Below are 17,934 nucleotides of genomic sequence, written 5' to 3'. Positions count from 1 at the left end.
TATGGGGTAGCAGCGTACTCAGGATAAATTGCACAATAACTTTGGGGGTCCAATTTGCCCTGTTACCCTTGGGAAAAAAAAATTGGATCTCAAGTAATTTTTTTGTGAAAAAAAAGTTAAATGTTCATTTTTTTTACACATTCCGAAATTTCCTGTGAAGCACCAGAAGGGTTAATAAACTTCTTGAATGTGGTTTTGCGCACCACTATGGGTGCAGTTTTTAGATCGGTGTCACTTTTGGGTATTTTGTGTGACATATTTGTGTGATTTAAGGGCATGAAAATTCATAATTGGAAAATTTCGAAATTTTCGTCAAATTTCCGTGTTTTTTTTTTTTTTATTACAAATAAACGCAAGTCCTATCAAAGAAATTATACCACTAACATGAAGTACAATATGTCATGAGAAAACAATGTCAGAATCAATTTATATAATTTAAACAATGTGATTTTCTGGATTTTATTTTTCATATTCTATCTCACAATGTTAAAATTAACCTTACTCTTAAAATTATAGACTGTTCATGTCTTTGTCAGTGGGCAAACTTACAAAATCAGCAAAGGATGAAATGCTTATTTCCCCCACTGTAGCATTATACAGTAATGGCAGTCAAATTCCCGATTGGGGCAAATAAAAATGTAAAAGTTAAGTAGAATAAAAAAAAATGCTTACAAAGAGCACCCAATTAAAATGCTTCATTATGTCAGAAAATATAATGAAAAAAAGTATATAAAATTGAGACAGCCACCAGCTCGAACTATAATATTATCATGCTACTTAACCAAAGTGTGAACATCACAAAAGAACAATGGCAGGATGGCTGTCTTTTGAATGTTAGTCTTTAGTCATTTCTATATTACCTATTAAAGGCACTCTGTCACCTGAATTTGGAGGGAACAATCTTCAGCCATAGGGGCGGGGTTTTCGGGTGTTTGATTCACCCTTTCCTTACCCGCCGGCTGCATGTTGGCTGCAATATTGGATTGAAGTTCATTCTCTGTCCTCCATAGTACACGCCTGCGCAAGGCAAGATTGCACCTTGTGCAGGCATGTACTACGGAAGACAGAGAATGAACTTCAATCCAATATTGCAGCCAGCATGCAGCCAGTGGGTAAGAAAAGGGTGAATCAAACACCCGAAAACCCCGCCCCTATGGCTGAAGATTCTTCCCTCCAAATTCAGGTGACAGAGTCCCTTTAATGGCTATGAATATAAATCTCTTTTGCTAACCTCTGCCTCATGCCTATAGTATAATATGAGGATAAAATGTCAAGCTCAAAAGAAAAGATTTCTAATTTATATTTTTTTAACTTTCCTATAGCATATGTGAGGCAGTGACCCCTGTTTGCACCTAGAGGGCGTTGTGTGTTCTCAGAATACGCACGGAGGCGTGGGAATGCATGGGAATGCATGGCCGTCGCAGGCGTAATGGTGATAGTGAGACCGTGAACAGCGTCATTGTGAATGGCTGGTATGTGTCGCAGAGAATTTGCTCTGCACTGTAAGCCAGTAATGTTGCTCTGGGACCTGTAGTCCTACGAGCCTTGTGTTTGTTTACTTAAAGGGAGGCTTACAGGGTTAGACGGAGAGCTGGGCGGGTCTGACTAACCATACACACCTGCCACCTATGGAGGTGGTTACAGCTACATAATGTGACCAGGGTTTGGGTCACATGGTCTGTGGAGAGTGTATGGACCTGAATGGTCTGTGTTCTAAGGTCCTGTGAGACTAGACAGGCCTGTGTGTTGGAAGGTCCTAGGAGGGAACTTCCTGAAGAGCACATGGAGAGGTTGTATGTGCAGGGTCTGTGACGGCACTGTGTTGGGGAAACTACCATTCTTTCTGCGGGTCTGGACTGTCGTGAGTGCCCTGGTCACAAGTACGGTAATCCCAGTAAGACAGTTTCCCCAGGAGAGAGGACTGACAAGGAGTCAGCGTGTGGAGCAGGAGCTCCAGGAAGGTAACCCAGAATTGGGGAACTGTGTGCACTGACAAGGGTCAGTTAATGAACTGTGCGGTCACCCTTGGTAACTGGATGGAGTAAGGTCCAACATGTTTAGAGACTGCAATCTAATGTCGTGCTATGAAGTATCTGAGTCAAAGCTGTATAATTATGAAGTGCTATGAACTTTGTGAGGTCTGTGATGTGTAACATGGCCTACAGCGGTTTAGGAGTCTAAATAAACTGGAATAGACTGTTTCGTGAGAAAACGTTACTGTGTGCTTTAATCCCGTGGCTATGCGAGTGTCCCCCAATGCACTCGGGGAGCGCTATCTCACACATTACACTTGAGATAAAACATTTATTACAGTCTGAAAATGGCTTCGCTTCCTATGCTGAACAACTGCTGATTTATGGCTATAGCATTTCCCACATTCTGAACATGAAAATGGTTTCTCCCCTGTATGGATTAGCTTATGTCTACCAAGAGATGATCTCTGTGAAAAACATTTCCCACATTCGGCACATAAATATGGTTTCTCCCCTGTGTGAGTTCTTTGATGTACAATGAGAGCTGATTTCTGTAGAAAACCTCTATCACATTCCCGACATGAAAATGGCTCCTCCTTTCGGTGTCTTTTTTGATGTACAAAGAGATCGGATTTCTGACGAAAATTCTTCCCACACTCTGAACACGAAAATGGTTTTTCTCCTGTGTGAATTTTCTGATGCATAACAAGCACTGATTTTTGCATAAAACATTTCCCACATTCAGAACATGTAAATGGCTTCTCCCCAGTGTGAGTTCTCTGATGTGCAAAAAGAGATGATTTCTGGGTAAAGCATTTATCACATTCAGAACAGGAATATGGCTTCTCCCCTGTATGAGTTCTCTGATGTACAATGAGATCTGATTTCTGTTGAAAACCTTTTTCACATTCTGGACATGAAAATGGCTCCTCCTTTTTGTGCCTTCTTTCATGTACAATGAAATCTGATTTATGACGAAAACATTTTCCACATTCTGAACAAGAAAATGGCTTCTCCCCTGTGTGAATTCTCTGATGCATAGCAAGGGCTGATCTCTGCATAAAACCTTTCCCACATTCAGAGCATGAAAATGGCTTCTCACCTGTGTGGGATTTCTGATGTAAGATAAGGATTGATTTCTGTATAAAACATTTTCCACATTCAGAACATGAATATGGCTTATCCCCTGTGTGGGATCGCTGATGTGTAACAAGATATGCTCTCTGTCGAAATCTTTTCCCACACTCCAAGCATGAAAATGGCTTCTCCCCTGTGTGAGTTCTTTGATGTGCAATGAGATCTGATTTTTGTTGAAAGCTTCTTTCACATTCTGAACATGAAAATGGCTCTACCTTTCTGTGCCTTCTTTGATGTTTAAAAAGAGCTGGCCTTTGTCGAAAAGTTTTACCACATTCCAAACATGAAAATGGCCTCTCATCTCTATGAATTCTTTCGTGCATAGATAGAACAGATTTCTTTTTAAATTGTTTACCACATTTTGGACATGGGAATGGCCTCTCCTGTGTGTGGGTTACCTGATGTTCAGTAACACTTGATTTTCTTTTAAAACTTTTCCCACATTCCGAACAAGAAAATGGCCTCTCATCTCTATGAATTCTTTCATGCATAGAAAGAATACATTTCTTTTTAAAGTGTTTTCCACATTCAGAACATGAAAATATGTTATTCCCTGTATCTTCTGTACTTTGTTTAAAAATCTGTGCTTGACCACATGAATGTTCCATGTCATTAGCAGGATCCAAAGATAGATCATGGTGAAGAACTAATGGAATATGGGTAATAAGTGTTGTGGAACGTTCTCCATGATAATCCTTGGAACTATTATATTTTACTTCATAATCTGGAGATAAAAGAGAATCTGGAAATAAAACAGGCTTTATTTAATCATTTGTAAAACAAAAATGAAAAAAATAAAAATGTTATTTTAATATTATAATAATCTAAGAAGTTCCAACATGAAGTTGCATATATAATGACTAAATCATGTATAAAAAGAAATTTCAACAATTTAGATAAGTAAATTAAGATAACTTCTCTATTTCATTTGTTACAATTTCTAGAATTATAACAGTACATCAGAGCACATTTCTAACCTACCAAAAAACCCTTTCACAGCCAATAACAATAGTAACATTTCATTATTTTAGATTACTACTGTATCAAAAAGTGCAAAAACGGAATATAACACATGTAAAATTACCGTAATTGTTGCTATATCAAGTTTACTTCTAGAAAGTAGGTACTTGGTGCACAAATTGGCCAATTCATTGGTGCCCTCAAGCAATGACCAGACATACTCGTGTTTGATAGTACCCTAACCTTTATTTAATCTTTTTTTAGACATACTAGAATATTTCTGAGCTAAAAGTCTACAACTCAAAACGGCAGGTAGGATCCCGTAATAATTAAAAAACAGCCTTAGGGCTTATTCAGACCTCAGTGATTGTTTTCATATTTTTCTCGAATGAAAATAAAGTGATGGAGTTTCTCAAGCTTCAAACAGATTGTGAAAAATGGACAGCACAGGGTATCAGAGTGCTGCTTGATTTTTCCCAGATCCATAGACTTTATTGGCGAGTTTGGTACAACGTTCTGATCAATATCGAACAAGTCTCAGTACTTTTGTGCTTACCAATCGGTACGAGTAAAAAAATCTGACGTGAACTAGTACACAGACTATCATAGGTATGAGTGCCATCTGTGAAAAACGGATTGTCTATGGATTTGTCTATATTTGCCCCGTATTCACATGTAAAGCGCCATGGAATAAATGGCGCTATAAAAATGTATAATAATAATAATAAATAATGCCACTCATACAGGAAAAACTGACATTTGAATGAGCCATTAGACTGATATGAAGGGTGCTCTGCCAAGTTATACTCCTTCTTCCTCCTCCAAACACAGCGAGTGGAGATGCCCTAAAACATTTTATTTTAGCCTCATCTGACCACATGACATTCTCCCATACCTCCTCTGGATCATCCAGATGGTCACTGGCAAACTTCAAACAAGCCTGGACATGTGCTGGTGTGACCAGGGGGACCTTACGTGCCCTGCAGGATTTTAATCCATGAAGTGTGTTACTAACGATAATGTTTGAGACTTTGGTCCCAGCTCTCTTCAGGTCATTGACCAAATCCTCCCATGTACTCCTGGGCTAATTCCTGACCTTTGTAAGAATTATCCTTACCCCATGAGGCGAGATTTTGCATGGAGATACAGGCCGAGGAAGGTTGACAGTCATTTTGCGTTTCTTCCATTTTCTAATAATTGTGCCAACAGTTCTTGCCTTCTCACTAAGCTGCTTGCCTACTGTCCTGTGGCCCATCCCAGCCTTTTGCAGGTCTACATGCATCATGCGCCCCTATCTTTAACATGGGGGGGCGCATGGACATGCGCCGGTATGCGATGTAATGCGTTTTACGACACATGCATCATTTTGACGCACCAGACAATGCGCGGACTACGCTACTTGTAGCGTTTTTCCTCCGCCAAAGTTCCAGAACTTTACTAGTTTATGACAACGCATGCGTCAAAAAACGCTGCGTTGTGTACATGCATTGTGGGTTGCGTCGACGACGCTGCGCCCAACAACGCAAATGTGAACGTATCAATACAGGTAAAGAGTTCAAACAGTGCAATTAATACAGGTAATGAGTGCAGAGTAGGAGGCTTCTTAAAGAAAACTAACCGGTCTATGAGAGCCAGAATTGTTGCTGGTTGGTAGGTGATCAAATACTTATTTCATGCAATAAAATGCAATTTAATTATGAAATTATGTGATTTTCTCTTTCTTTATTTTTAGATTCCGTCTCTCACAATTGAAGTGTAGCTACGATAAAAATTACAGACCTATTTGTAGGTGAGAAAACTTGCAAATTGGCAGTGTATCAAATGCTTATTTTCCCCACTGTAGGTATAAGTCATGGGCGGTTTAAGCTTTAGCTATAATGTTACCAGTCATACATTTTGCAGACCAACTGACCAATATAGATGTAAAGAGCTCCCATTATCATTTAAATCATTATCACTATCTGACAATAGATATTCCCAGTCAGTAACCTGTACTGCTGCCTTCAACCTGGGAAATTTAACTCTAATCAAGTGGTTTTTCCCTCCCATCCAAGCAAATTGAAAAAAATATTGTGATCAGTGCTATCAAGATTTTGTCAACATTTCTAACAAGCTCTGCATGGTTAGAAATGATCAAATCGTCTGTTTGGGTCTTACAGGAACTGGTCCATAAAGGTACCCTGCAACAAGCTGAAGAATGTTCTCTTTTTCAGTTGAAGCATAACCATGACCCAAGTCAGTATCTGAGTAGTTAAAATCTCCCATAATCACTACTATACAAGCCTTTGCAGCCCGCACTATAACAGATGCTACTGCTAGGATTCCCTATATAAATAATACACATGAGAATAAGCAACTGTGTAATATATCGTACCAGAGTCATCAGTTTCTTTCTACTCCCGAATTATTCTTTTAATCTCTATTCATTTAGTAAAATCTGCATTCAGTGAAAACAGACACCACAACGTTGCAGTAAAATGCAAAAGTAAGTAAGGGTTAGGGTTGGGGCTAAAGTTAGGGATAGGGCTACAGTTGGGGTTGGGGCTACAGTTAGGGTTTGGATATTTACCGTTGGGATTAGGGTTGGGATTAGGGTTAGGGGTGTGGTTAGGGTTATGGTTGGGATTAGGGGTGTGGTTGGGATTAGGGGTGTGGTTGGGATTAGGGTTAAGGGCATGTTCAGGTTAGGGGTGTGGCTAGGGTTATGGTTAAGGGTTGGGATTAGGGGTATGTTTGGGTTAGGATTTCAGTTAGAATTGGGGTGGTTTCCACTGTTTAGGCACATCAGGGGCTCTCCAAACGCAACATGGCGTCCTATCTCAATTCCAGTCAATTTTGCATTGAAGTGTCAAACGGCGCTCCTTCCCATCCGAGCTCTGCCATGTGCCCAAATAGTGGTTTACCCCCACATATGGGGTATCAGCGTACTCAGGACAAATTGCACAACAACTTTTGGGGTCCAATTTCTTCTGTTACCCTTGGGAAAATAAAACAAATTGGAGCGGAACTAATTTTATTGCGAAAAAAAGTTAAACGTTTATTTATTTATTTTTTAAACATTTTAGAAATTTCTGTGAAACACCTGAAGGGTTAATAAACTTCTGGAATGTAATTTTGAGCACCTTGAGGGGTGTAGTTTATAGACCCCTCAAAGTGACTTCAAATGTGATGTGGTCCCTAAAAAAAAATGGTGTCGTAAAAATGAGAATTTGCTGGTCAACTTTTAACCCTTATTAGGGTATGTGCACACGTTGCGGTTTTTGCTGCGGATCTGCAGCGGTTTTGACGCTGCGGATCCGCAGCAGTTTTCCATGTGGTGTACAGTACAATGTTAACCTATGGAAAACAAAAACCGCTGTGCACATGCTGCGGAAAAAAACGCGCGGAAACGCTGCGGTTTATTTTCCGCAGCATGTCAATTCTTTGTGCGGAATCTGCAGCGGTTTGGCACCTGCTCCATATTAAAAATCCGCAGTGGAAATCCGGTGTCTAAAACCGCAGTGGAAACCGCACAAAAAACCGCGATAAATCTGCAGTACTTTTTGCACTGGGGATTTAATAAAAACCGCTGCGGAAAATTCCGCAACGGAATCCGCAGCGTGTGCACATGGCCTAACTCCCTAACAAAAAAAAAAATGTTGGTTCCAAAATTGTGCTGATGTAAAGTAGACATGTGGGAAATGTTACTTTTTTTTTTTTTTTTAAATCAGATAATTTTTATTAACAATATTCAAAATTGACAACTATGCACAACATGTTTACAAACATTTTGAAACAATCCCCCAGTTCCACTCCCTTAACCCCTTAGTGACAGAGCCAATTTGGTACTTAATGACCAGGCCAATTTTTGCAATTCTGACCACTGTCACTTTATGAGGTTATAACTCTGGAACGCTTCAACGGATCCCGCTGATTCTGAGATTGTTTTTTCGTGACATATTGTACTTCATGTTAGTGGTAACATTTCTTCGATATTACTTGCGATTATTTATGAAAAAAACGGAAATATGGCGAAATTTTTTAAAATTTTGCAGTTTTCAAACTTTGTATTTTTATGCCCTTAAATCAGAGAGATATGTCATAAAAAATAGTTAATAAATAACATTTCCCACATGTCTACTTTACATCAGCACAATTTTGGAAACAATTTTTTTTTGTTAGGGAGTTATAAGGGTTAAAAGTTGACCAGCAATTTCTCATTTTTACAACACCATTTTTTTTTAGGGACCACATCACATTTGAAGTCATTTTGAGGGGTCTATATGATAGAAAATAATGAAGTGTGACACCATTCTAAAAACTACACCCCTCAAGGTTCTCAAAACCACATTCAAGAAGTTTATTAACCCTTTACGTGCTTCACAGGAACTGAAACAATGTGGAAGGAAAAAATGAACATTTAACTTTTTTTTGCAAACATCTTAATTCAGAACCATTTTTTTTATTTTCACAAGTGTAAAAACAGAAATGTAACCATAAATTTTGTTATGCAATTTCTCCTGAATACGCCAATACCCCATATGTGGGGGTAAACCACTGTTAGGGCGCACCGCAGAACTTAGAAGTGAAGGAGCGCCGTTTGACTTTTTCAATGCAGAATTGGCTGGAATTGAGATCGGACACCATGTCACATTTAGAGAGCCCCTGATGTGCCTAAACAGTGGAAACTCCCCACAAGTGACACCATTTTGGAAACTAGACCCCTTAAGGAACTTATCTAGATGTGTGGTGAGCACTTTGAACCCCCAAGTGCTTCACAGAAGTTTATAACGTAGAGCCGTGAAAATAAAAAATCGCTTTTGTTTACACAAAAATGATCTTTTTGCCCACAAATTCTTATTTTCACAAGGGTAACAGGAGAAATTAGACCACAAAAGTTGTTGTGCAATTTCTCCTGAGTACGCTGATACCCAATATGTGGGGGTAAACCACTGTTTGGGCGCACCGCAGAGCTTGGAAGAGAAGGAGTGCCGTTTTACTTTTTCAATGTAGAATTGGCTGGAATTGAGATCGGACGCCATGTCGCGTTTGGAGAGCCCCTGATGTGCCTAAACAGTAGAAATCCCCCACAAGTGACCCCATTTTGGAAACTAGACCCCCCATGGAACTTATCTAGATGTGTGTTGAGAACCTTGAATGCCCAAGTGCTTCACAGAAGTTTATAATGCAGAGCCGTGAAAATAAAAAATATTTTTTTTTTCCACAAAAAAGATTTTTTAGACACCAAATTTTTATTTTCACAAGGGTAACAAGAGAAACTGGACCCCAAAAGTTGTTGTCCAATTTGTCCTGAGTATGCTGGTACCCCATATGTGGGGGTAAACCACTGTTTGGGCGCACGGCAGAGCTCGGAAGGAAGGAGCGCCGTTTTGGAATGCAGACTTTGATAGAATGGTCTGCGGGTATTATGTTGCGTTTGCAGAGCCCCTGATGTACCTAACCAGTAGAAACCCTCCACAAGTGACCCCATTTTGGAAACTAGACCCCCCAAGGAACTTATCTAGATGTGTGGTGAGAACTTTGAATGCCCAAGTGCTTCACAGAAGTTTAGAATGCAGAGTCGTGAAAATAAAAAATATTTTTTTTTCCACAAAAAAGATATTGTAGCCCCCAAGTTTTTATTTTCACAAGGGTAACAAGAGAAATTGGACCCCAGAAGTTGTTGTCCAATTTATCCCGAGTACGCTGATGCCCCATATGTGGGGGTAACCCACTGTTTGGGCGCACGGCAGAGCTCAGAAGGGAGGGAGCACCATTTGACTTTTTGAGCGCAAAATTGGCTGTCGTGTTTGGAGACCCCCTGATGTACCTAAACAGTGGAAACCCCCCAATTCTAGCTCCAACCCTAACCCCAACACACCCCTAACCCTAATCCCAACCTCATCCATAATCCTAATCACTAACCCTAACCATAATCACAACCCTTACCCCAAAACAACCCTAATGTCAACCCTAACCATAACCCTAATCAAAACCCTAAATCCAACACACCCCTAATCCTAATCTCAACCCTAACCTCAAACCTAACCCTAATCCCAATACACCCCTAATCACAACCCTAACCTTAACCCTAATCCCAAACCTAACCCTAATCCCAAGCGTAACCCTAATGCCAACCCTAACCCTAATACGAACCCTAATCCAAACCCTATCCCTAATCCCAGCTCTAACCCTAACTTTAGCCCCAACCCTAGCCCTAACTTTAGCCCCAACCCTAACCCTAGCCCTAGGGCTACTTTCACACTTGCGTCGTTTGGCATTCCGTCGCAATCCGTCGTTTTGGACAAGAAACGGATCCTGCAAATGTGCCCGCAGGATACGTTTTTTGCCCATAGACTTGTATTGCCGACGGATCGTGACGGATGGCCACACGTCGCGTCCGTCGTGCACTGGATCAGTTGTGTTTTGGCGGAGCGTCGGCACAAAAAATCGTTCAATGAAACGTTTTTTTTGTACGTCGCATCCGCCATTTCTGACCGCGCATGCGTGGCCGTAACTCCGCCCCCTCCTTCCCAGGACATAGATTGGGCAGCGGATGTGTTGAAAAACTACAGCTGCTGCCCACGTTGTGCACAATTTTCACGTGCGTCGGTATGTCGGGCCGACGCATTGCGACGGCCCCGTACCGACGTAAGTGTGAAAGAAGCCTAACCCTAAGTTTAGCCCCAACCCTAACCCTAAATTTAGCCCCAACCCTAACCCTAAATTTAGCCCCAACCCTAGCCCTACCCCTAACCTAACCCTACCCCTAACCTAACCCTACCCCTAACCCTACCCCTAACCTAACCCTAACCTAACCCTACCCCTAACCCTACCCTACCCCCAACCCTACCCCTAACCTAACCCTAACCTAACCCTAACCCTACCCCTAACCCTACCCCTAACCCTAACCTAACCCTACCCCTAACCCTACCCCTAACCTAACCCTACCCCTAACCTAACCCTACCCCTACCCCTAACCTAACCCTACCCCTAACCCTACCCCTAACCTAACCCTAACCCTACCCCTAACCCTACCCCTAACCCTACCCCTAATTTTAGCCCCAACTGCTGTTCTCCTGCCGGCCGGCAGATGGAGACAGATGGCGGGCGCACTGGGCATGCGTCCGCCATGTTCTGCTGCCGGCGGCCAGGAGGAGCAGCAAGAGGATCCAGGGACCTAGGTGAGTATGCTAGGGTCCCCGAATCCCCCTATTTCTCTGTCCTCTGATGTGCGATCACATCAGAGGACAGAGAATTACACTTTACTTTTTTTTTTTTTTTTTTGCGGTCGCCGGTAAACAGTTAATTACCGGCGATCGCAAAACAGGGGTCGGTAATACCGACCCCGATCGTGCTCTTTGGGGTCTCGGCTACCCCCGGCAGCCGAGACCCCAAAGATTCTCCCGGTGCCGGCCGGCGGGCGCACTGCGCATGCGCCCGCCATTTTGAAGATGGCGGCGCCCACCGGGAGACACGAGGAGCATCGGGGGAGCTAGGTGAGTATTGGGGGGCCTCCTGGGACCCCTTTTCTCTGTCCTCCGATGTGCGATCACATCGGAGGACAGAGAAATTAAAAAGAGATCGCTTTTTTTTTTTTGTTTTTTTCATTTGCGATCGCCGGTAAACGGTTAATTACCGGCGATCGCAAATGCGGGGTGGGTTAAAAACCCCCCGAATCATGTTCTCTGGGGTCTCGGCTACCCTCGGCAGCCGAGACCCCGGAGAAAATCGGCCTCTGGGGGGCGCTATGGACTTTTTCCACAGCGCCGTTAATTAACGGCGCTGTGGTTTAAGTACCCTTAGCGGCCGCCGTTAAAAGGCGTATCGGCGGTCGCTAAGGGGTTAAAGCCTCTATAAACAAGAATAGGACAATAGCATACATTGCTTACATAATAAAACAACATCCCACTGGAATCAGTTCCTCTCCATTCAAAGTGTTTCAAAAGTTTTCATACTTTTCCTTTTTTCTTAACCCCTTCAAGACCCAGCCTATTTTGACCTTAAAGACCTTGCCGTTTTTTGCAATTCTGACCAGTGTCCCTTTATGAGGTAATAACTCAGGAACGCTTCAACGGATCCTAGCGGTTCTGAGATTGTTTTTTCGTGACATATTGGGCTTCATGTTAGTGGTAAATTTAGGTCAATAAATTCTGCATTTATTTGTGATAAACACGGAAATTTGGCGAAAATTTTGAAAATTTCGCAATTTTCACATTTTGAATTTTTATTCTGTTAAACCAGAGAGATATGTGACACAAAATAGTTAATAAATAACATTTCCCACATGTTTACTTTACATCAGCACAATTTTGGAAACAAAATTTTTTTTTGTTAGGAAGTTATAAGGGTTAAAATTTGACCAGCGATTTGTCATTTTTACAACGAAATTTACAAAACCATTTTTTTTAGGGACCACCTCACATTTGAAGTCAGTTTGAGGGGTCTATATGGCTGAAAATACCCAAAAGTGACACCATTCTAAAAACTGCACCCCTCAAGGTACTCAAAACCACATTCAAGAAGTTTATTAACCCTTCAGGTGCTTCACAGCAGCAGAAGCAACATGGAAGGAAAAAATGAACATTTAACTTTTTAGTCACAAAAATTATCTTTTAGCAACAATTTTTTTATTTTCCCAATGGTAAAAGGAGAAACTGAACCACGAAAGTTGTTGTCCAATTTGTCCTGAGTACGCTGATACCTCATATGTGGGGGTAAACCACTGTTTGGGCGCACAGCAGGGCTTGGAAGGGAAGGAGCGCCATTTGACTTTTTGAATCAAAAATTGGCTCCACTCTTTAGCGGACACCATGTCACGTTTGGAGAGCCCCCGTGTGCCTAAAAATTGGAGCTCCCCCACAAATGACCCCATTTTGGAAACTAGACGCCCCAAGGAACTTATCTAGATGCATAGTGAGCACTTTGAACCCCCAGGTGCTTCACAAATTGATCCGTAAAAATGAAAAAGTACTTTTTTTTCACAAAAAAATTCTTTTAGCCTCAATTTTTTCATTTTCACATGGGCAACAGGATAAAATGGATCCTAAAATGTGTTGGGCAATTTCTCCTGAGTACACCAATACCTCACATGTGGGGGTAAACCACTGTTTGGGCACATGGTAAGGCTCGGAAGGGAAGGAGCGCCATTTGACTTTTTGAATGAAAAATTATTTCCATCGTTAGCGGACACCATGTCGCGTTTGGATAGCTCCTGTGTGCCTAAACATTGGCGCTCCCCCACAAGTGACCCCATTTTGGAAACTAGACCCCCCAAGGAACTTATTTAGATGCCTAGTGAGCACTTTAAACCCTCAGGTGCTTCACAAATTGATCTGTAAAAATGAAAAAGTACTTTTTTTTCACAAAAAAATTATTTTCGCCTCAATTTTTTCATTTTCACATGGGCAGTAGGATAAAATGGATCATAAAATTTGTTGGGCAATTTCTCCCGAGTACGCCGATACCTCATATGTGGGGGTAAACCACTGTTTGGGCACACGGCAGGGCTCGGAAGGGAAGGCGCGCCATTTGACTTTTTGAATGGAAAATTAGCTCCAATTGTTAGCGGACACCATGTCGCGTTTGGAGAGCCCCCTGTGTGCCTAAACATTGGAGCTCCCCCACAAGTGACCCCATTTTGGAAACTAGACCCCCCAAGGAACTTATCTAGATGCATATTGAGCACTTTAAACCCCCAGGTGCTTCACAGAAGTTTATAACGCAGAGCCATGAAAATAAAAAATAATTTTTCTTTCCTCAAAAATGATTTTTTAGCCTGGAATTTCCTATTTTGCCAAGGATAATGGGAGAAATTGGACCCCAAATATTGTTGTCCAGTTTGTCCTGAGTACGCTGATACCCCATATGTGGGGGTAAACCACTGTTTGGGCGCACGGCAGGGCTCGGAAGGGATGGCACGCCATTTGGCTTTTTAAATGGAAAATTAGCTCCAATCATTAGCGGACACCATGTCACGTTTGGAGAGCCCCTGTGTGCTTAAACATTGGAGATCCCCCAGAAATGACACCATTTTGGAAACTAGACCCCCAAAGGAACTAATCTAGATGTGTGGTGAGCACTTTGAACCCCCAAGTGCTTCATAGAAGTTTATAATGCAGAGCCGTGAAAATAATAAATACGTTTTCTTTCCTCAAAAATAATTATTTAGCCCAGAATTTTTTAATTTTCCCAAGGGTAACAGGAGAAATTTGACCCCAAAAGTTGTTGTCCAGTTTCTCCTGAGTACGGTGATACCCCATATGTGGGGGTAAACTACTGTTTGGGCACATGCCGGGGCTTGGAATTGAAGTAGTGACGTTTTGAAATGCAGACTTTGATGGAATGCTCTGCGGGCGTCACGTTGCGTTTGCAGAGCCCCTGATGTGCCTAAACAGTAGAAACCCCCCACAAGTGACCCCATTTTGGAAACTAGACCCTGAAAGGAACTTATCTAGATGTGTGGTGAGCACTTTGAACCCCCAAGTGCTTCATAGAAGTTTATAATGCAGAGCCGTGAAAATAATAAATACGTTTTCTTTCCTCAAAAATAATTATTTAGCCCAGAATTTTTTATTTTCCCAAGGGTTACAGGAGAAATTGGACCCCAAAAGTTGTTGTCCAGTTTCTCCTGAGTACGCTGATACCCCATATGTGGGGGTAAACCACTGTTTGGGCACACGTCGGGGCTCAGAAGGGAAGTAGTGACTTTTGAAATGCAGACTTTGATGGAATGGTCTGCGGGTGTCACGTTGCGTTTGCAGAGCCCCTGGTGTGCCTAAACAGTAGAGACCCCCCACAAGTGACCCCATTTTAGAAACTAGACCCCCCAAGGAACTTATCTAGATATGTGGTGAGCACTTTGAACCCCCAAGTGCTTCACAGACGTTTACAACGCAGAGCCGTGAAAATAAAAAATCATTTTTCTTTCCTCAAAAATTATGTTTTAGCAAGCATTTTTTTAGATTCACAAGGGTAACAGGAGAAATTGGACCCCAGTAATTGTTGCGCAGTTTGTCCTGAGTATGCTGGTACCCCATATGTGGGGGTAAACCACTGTTTGGGCACACGTCAGGGCTCGGAAGTGAGGGAGCACCATTTGACTTTTTGAATACGAGATTGGCTGGAATCAATGGTGGCGCCATGTTGCGTTTGGAGACCCCTGATGTGCCTAAACAGTGGTAACCCCTCAATTCTACCTCCAACACTAACCCCAACACACCCCTAACCCTAATCCCAACTGTAGCCATAACCCTAATCACAACCCTAACCGCAACACACCCCTAACCACAACACTAACCCCAACACACCCCTAACCACAACACTAACCCCAACACACCCCTAACCCTAACCACAACCCTAAGGCTATGTGCCCACGTTGCGGATTCGTGTGAGATATTTCCGCACCATTTTTGAAAAATCTGCGGGTAAAAGGCACTGTGTTTTACCTGCGGATTTTCCGCGGATTTCCAGTGTTTTTTGTGCGGATTTCACCTGCGGATTCCTATTGAGGAACAGGTGTAAAACGCTGCGGAATCCGCACAAAGAATTGACATGCTGCGGAAAATACAACGCAGCGTTCCCGCGCGGTATTTTCCGCACCATGGGCACAGCGGATTTGGTTTTTCATATGTTTACATGGTACTGTAAACCTGATGGAACACTGCTGCGGATCCGCAGCCAAATCCGCACCGTGTGCACATAGCCTAATTCTAAAGGTATGTGCACACGCTGCGGAAAACGCTGCGGATCCGCAGCAGTTTCCCATGAGTGTACAGTTCAATGTAAACCTATGGGAAACAAAAATCGCTGTACACATGCTGCGGAAAAACTGCACGGAAACGCAGCGGTTTACATTCCGCAGCATGTCACTTCTTTGTGCGGATTCCGCAGCGGTTTTACATCTGCTCCAATAGAAAATCGCAATTGTAAAACCGCAGTGAAATGCGCAGAAAAAAAAGCGGTAAATCCGCCATAAATCCGCAGCGGTTTAGCACTGCGGATTTATCAAATCCGCAGCGGAAAAATCCGCAGAGGACCAGAATACGTGTGCACATTCCTAACCCTAGCCCTAACCCTACCCCTAACCCTACCCCTAACCCTACCCCTAACCCTACCCCTAACCCTAACCCTACCCCTACCCCTAACCCTACCCCTAACCCTAACCCTACCCCTAACCCTAACCCTACCCCTAACCCTATTCTAACATTAGTGGAAAAAAAAAAATTTCTTTATTTTTTTATTGTCCCTACCTATGGGGGTGACAAAGGGGGGGGGTCATTTATTATTTTTTTTATTTTGATCACTGAGATAGATTATATCTCAGTGATCAAAATGCACTTTGGAACGAATCTGCCGGCCGGCAGATTCGGCGGGCGCACTGCGCATGCGCCCGCCATTTTGGAAGATGGCGGCGCCCGGGAGAAGACGGACGGGACCACGGCTGGATCGGTAAGTATGATAGGGTGGGGGGGGACCACGGGGGGGGGGGATCGGAGCACGGGGGGGGGAATCGGAGCGCGGGAGGGGTGGAACGGAGCGCGGGGGGCGTGGAACGGAGCACGGGGGGGCTGGAACGGAGCACGGGGGGGTGGAACGGAGCACGGGGGGGGTGGATCGGAGTGCAGGGGGGGTGATTGGAGCACGGGGGGGTGATTGGAGCACGGGGGGAGCGGACACGAGCACGGGGGGGAGCGGAGCACTGGACGGAGGGGAGCCGGAGCAGTGTACCGGCCAGATCGGGGGGGTGGGGGGGGCGATCGGAGGGGTGGGGTGGGGGCACACTAGTATTTCCAGCCATGGCCGATGATATTTCAGCATCGGCCATGGCTGGATTGTAATATTTCACCCGTTATAATGGGTGAAATATTACAAATCGCTCTGATTGGCAGTTTCACTTTCAACAGCCAATCAGAGCGATCGTAGCCACGAGGGGGTGAAGCCACCCCCCCTGGGCTAAACTACCACTCCCCCTGTCCCTGCAGATCGGGTGAAATGGGAGTTAACCCTTTCACCCGATCTGCAGGGACGCGATCTTTCCATGACGCCGCATAGGCGTCATGGGTCGGAATGGCACCGACTTTCATGACGCCTACGTGGCGTCAAAAGTCGGGAAGGGGTTAAATACCCTTTTCCATATTAATAACCATATCAGACTGTCTATAAAATTCCTGCAGAGTCGGCGGTACCTCACTCAACCAGTGCTTGGCAATTAGCTTTTGCGTAACATACAATAATTTAGCTGTGGTAACTTTATGATGATCTGGAACTCGGATCTCTTCCACATATCGCAAAATATATATCACAGGATCGTTTGCGATTGCACAGCCATACGATTTCCCAGCTGCTTCTCCCACCTCCAAACAATATGAATTCAATCTCGTACATTGCCATAACATGTGTAGAATCCCTGACCCCTCGGACTGGCACCTAGGACACTCGGAAGTCTGTCTCAGCCCTGTCTTATATAGTCTATCTGGAGTTCTATATACTCTGAGAAGCACATATATTTGCGAAAGTCTACCCAGCTCACTTAAAGGGGTTGTCCACTACTTTCAATTAACCCCCCAATGTATCCCCCTAATGAATTTTGTAAATACCTTCTGTTGCCGTTTTCGCCTGTGAGCGGCGCTATGGAGGAGGCTGGGTCTGGGTCACGTGACCCCCAGGCTGCAGCCGCCGCTAACTTCCACCGACATCATGTCAATTTCCAGACTCTGGAAATTGACGTGACGTCATGAGCAGGCGTGACTAGCCTCCACAGACAGCGGTCACTCATCAAGAGTGACTGGGCTGTGGGCGGTGCTGGGGGCTGCAGGGCTGTGCTGGGGGTGGGCAGGGCTAGACAGGGATGTGTACGATGTGATTGGCGGGCGCAGGGGGTCTG

The 17,934-nt window shown here is 43.5% G+C and overlaps 1 protein-coding gene across 1 annotated transcript in view; it reads right to left on the bottom strand.

Annotated features, from left to right (window-relative positions):
• Positions 1-1,161: 1,161 nt before the first annotated feature.
• Positions 1,162-17,934, bottom strand: part of LOC138667067 (zinc finger protein 182-like) — a 117,097-nt gene continuing 100,324 nt past the window's right edge. The window contains exon 7 of the mRNA XM_069755326.1: positions 1,162-3,852. Within this exon, the coding sequence (XP_069611427.1) occupies positions 2,285-3,852 (1,568 nt within the window). The 3' untranslated portion in view covers positions 1,162-2,284. The remainder of the gene's footprint in view (positions 3,853-17,934) is intronic.

Source organism: Ranitomeya imitator, chromosome 2 (assembly GCF_032444005.1).
Source record: "Ranitomeya imitator isolate aRanImi1 chromosome 2, aRanImi1.pri, whole genome shotgun sequence".
In the NCBI taxonomy this organism is placed as follows: Eukaryota; Metazoa; Chordata; class Amphibia; order Anura; family Dendrobatidae; genus Ranitomeya; species Ranitomeya imitator.
Note: the sequence above shows the minus strand (reverse complement) of the source record. Positions and strands in the feature narration are given on the sequence as shown.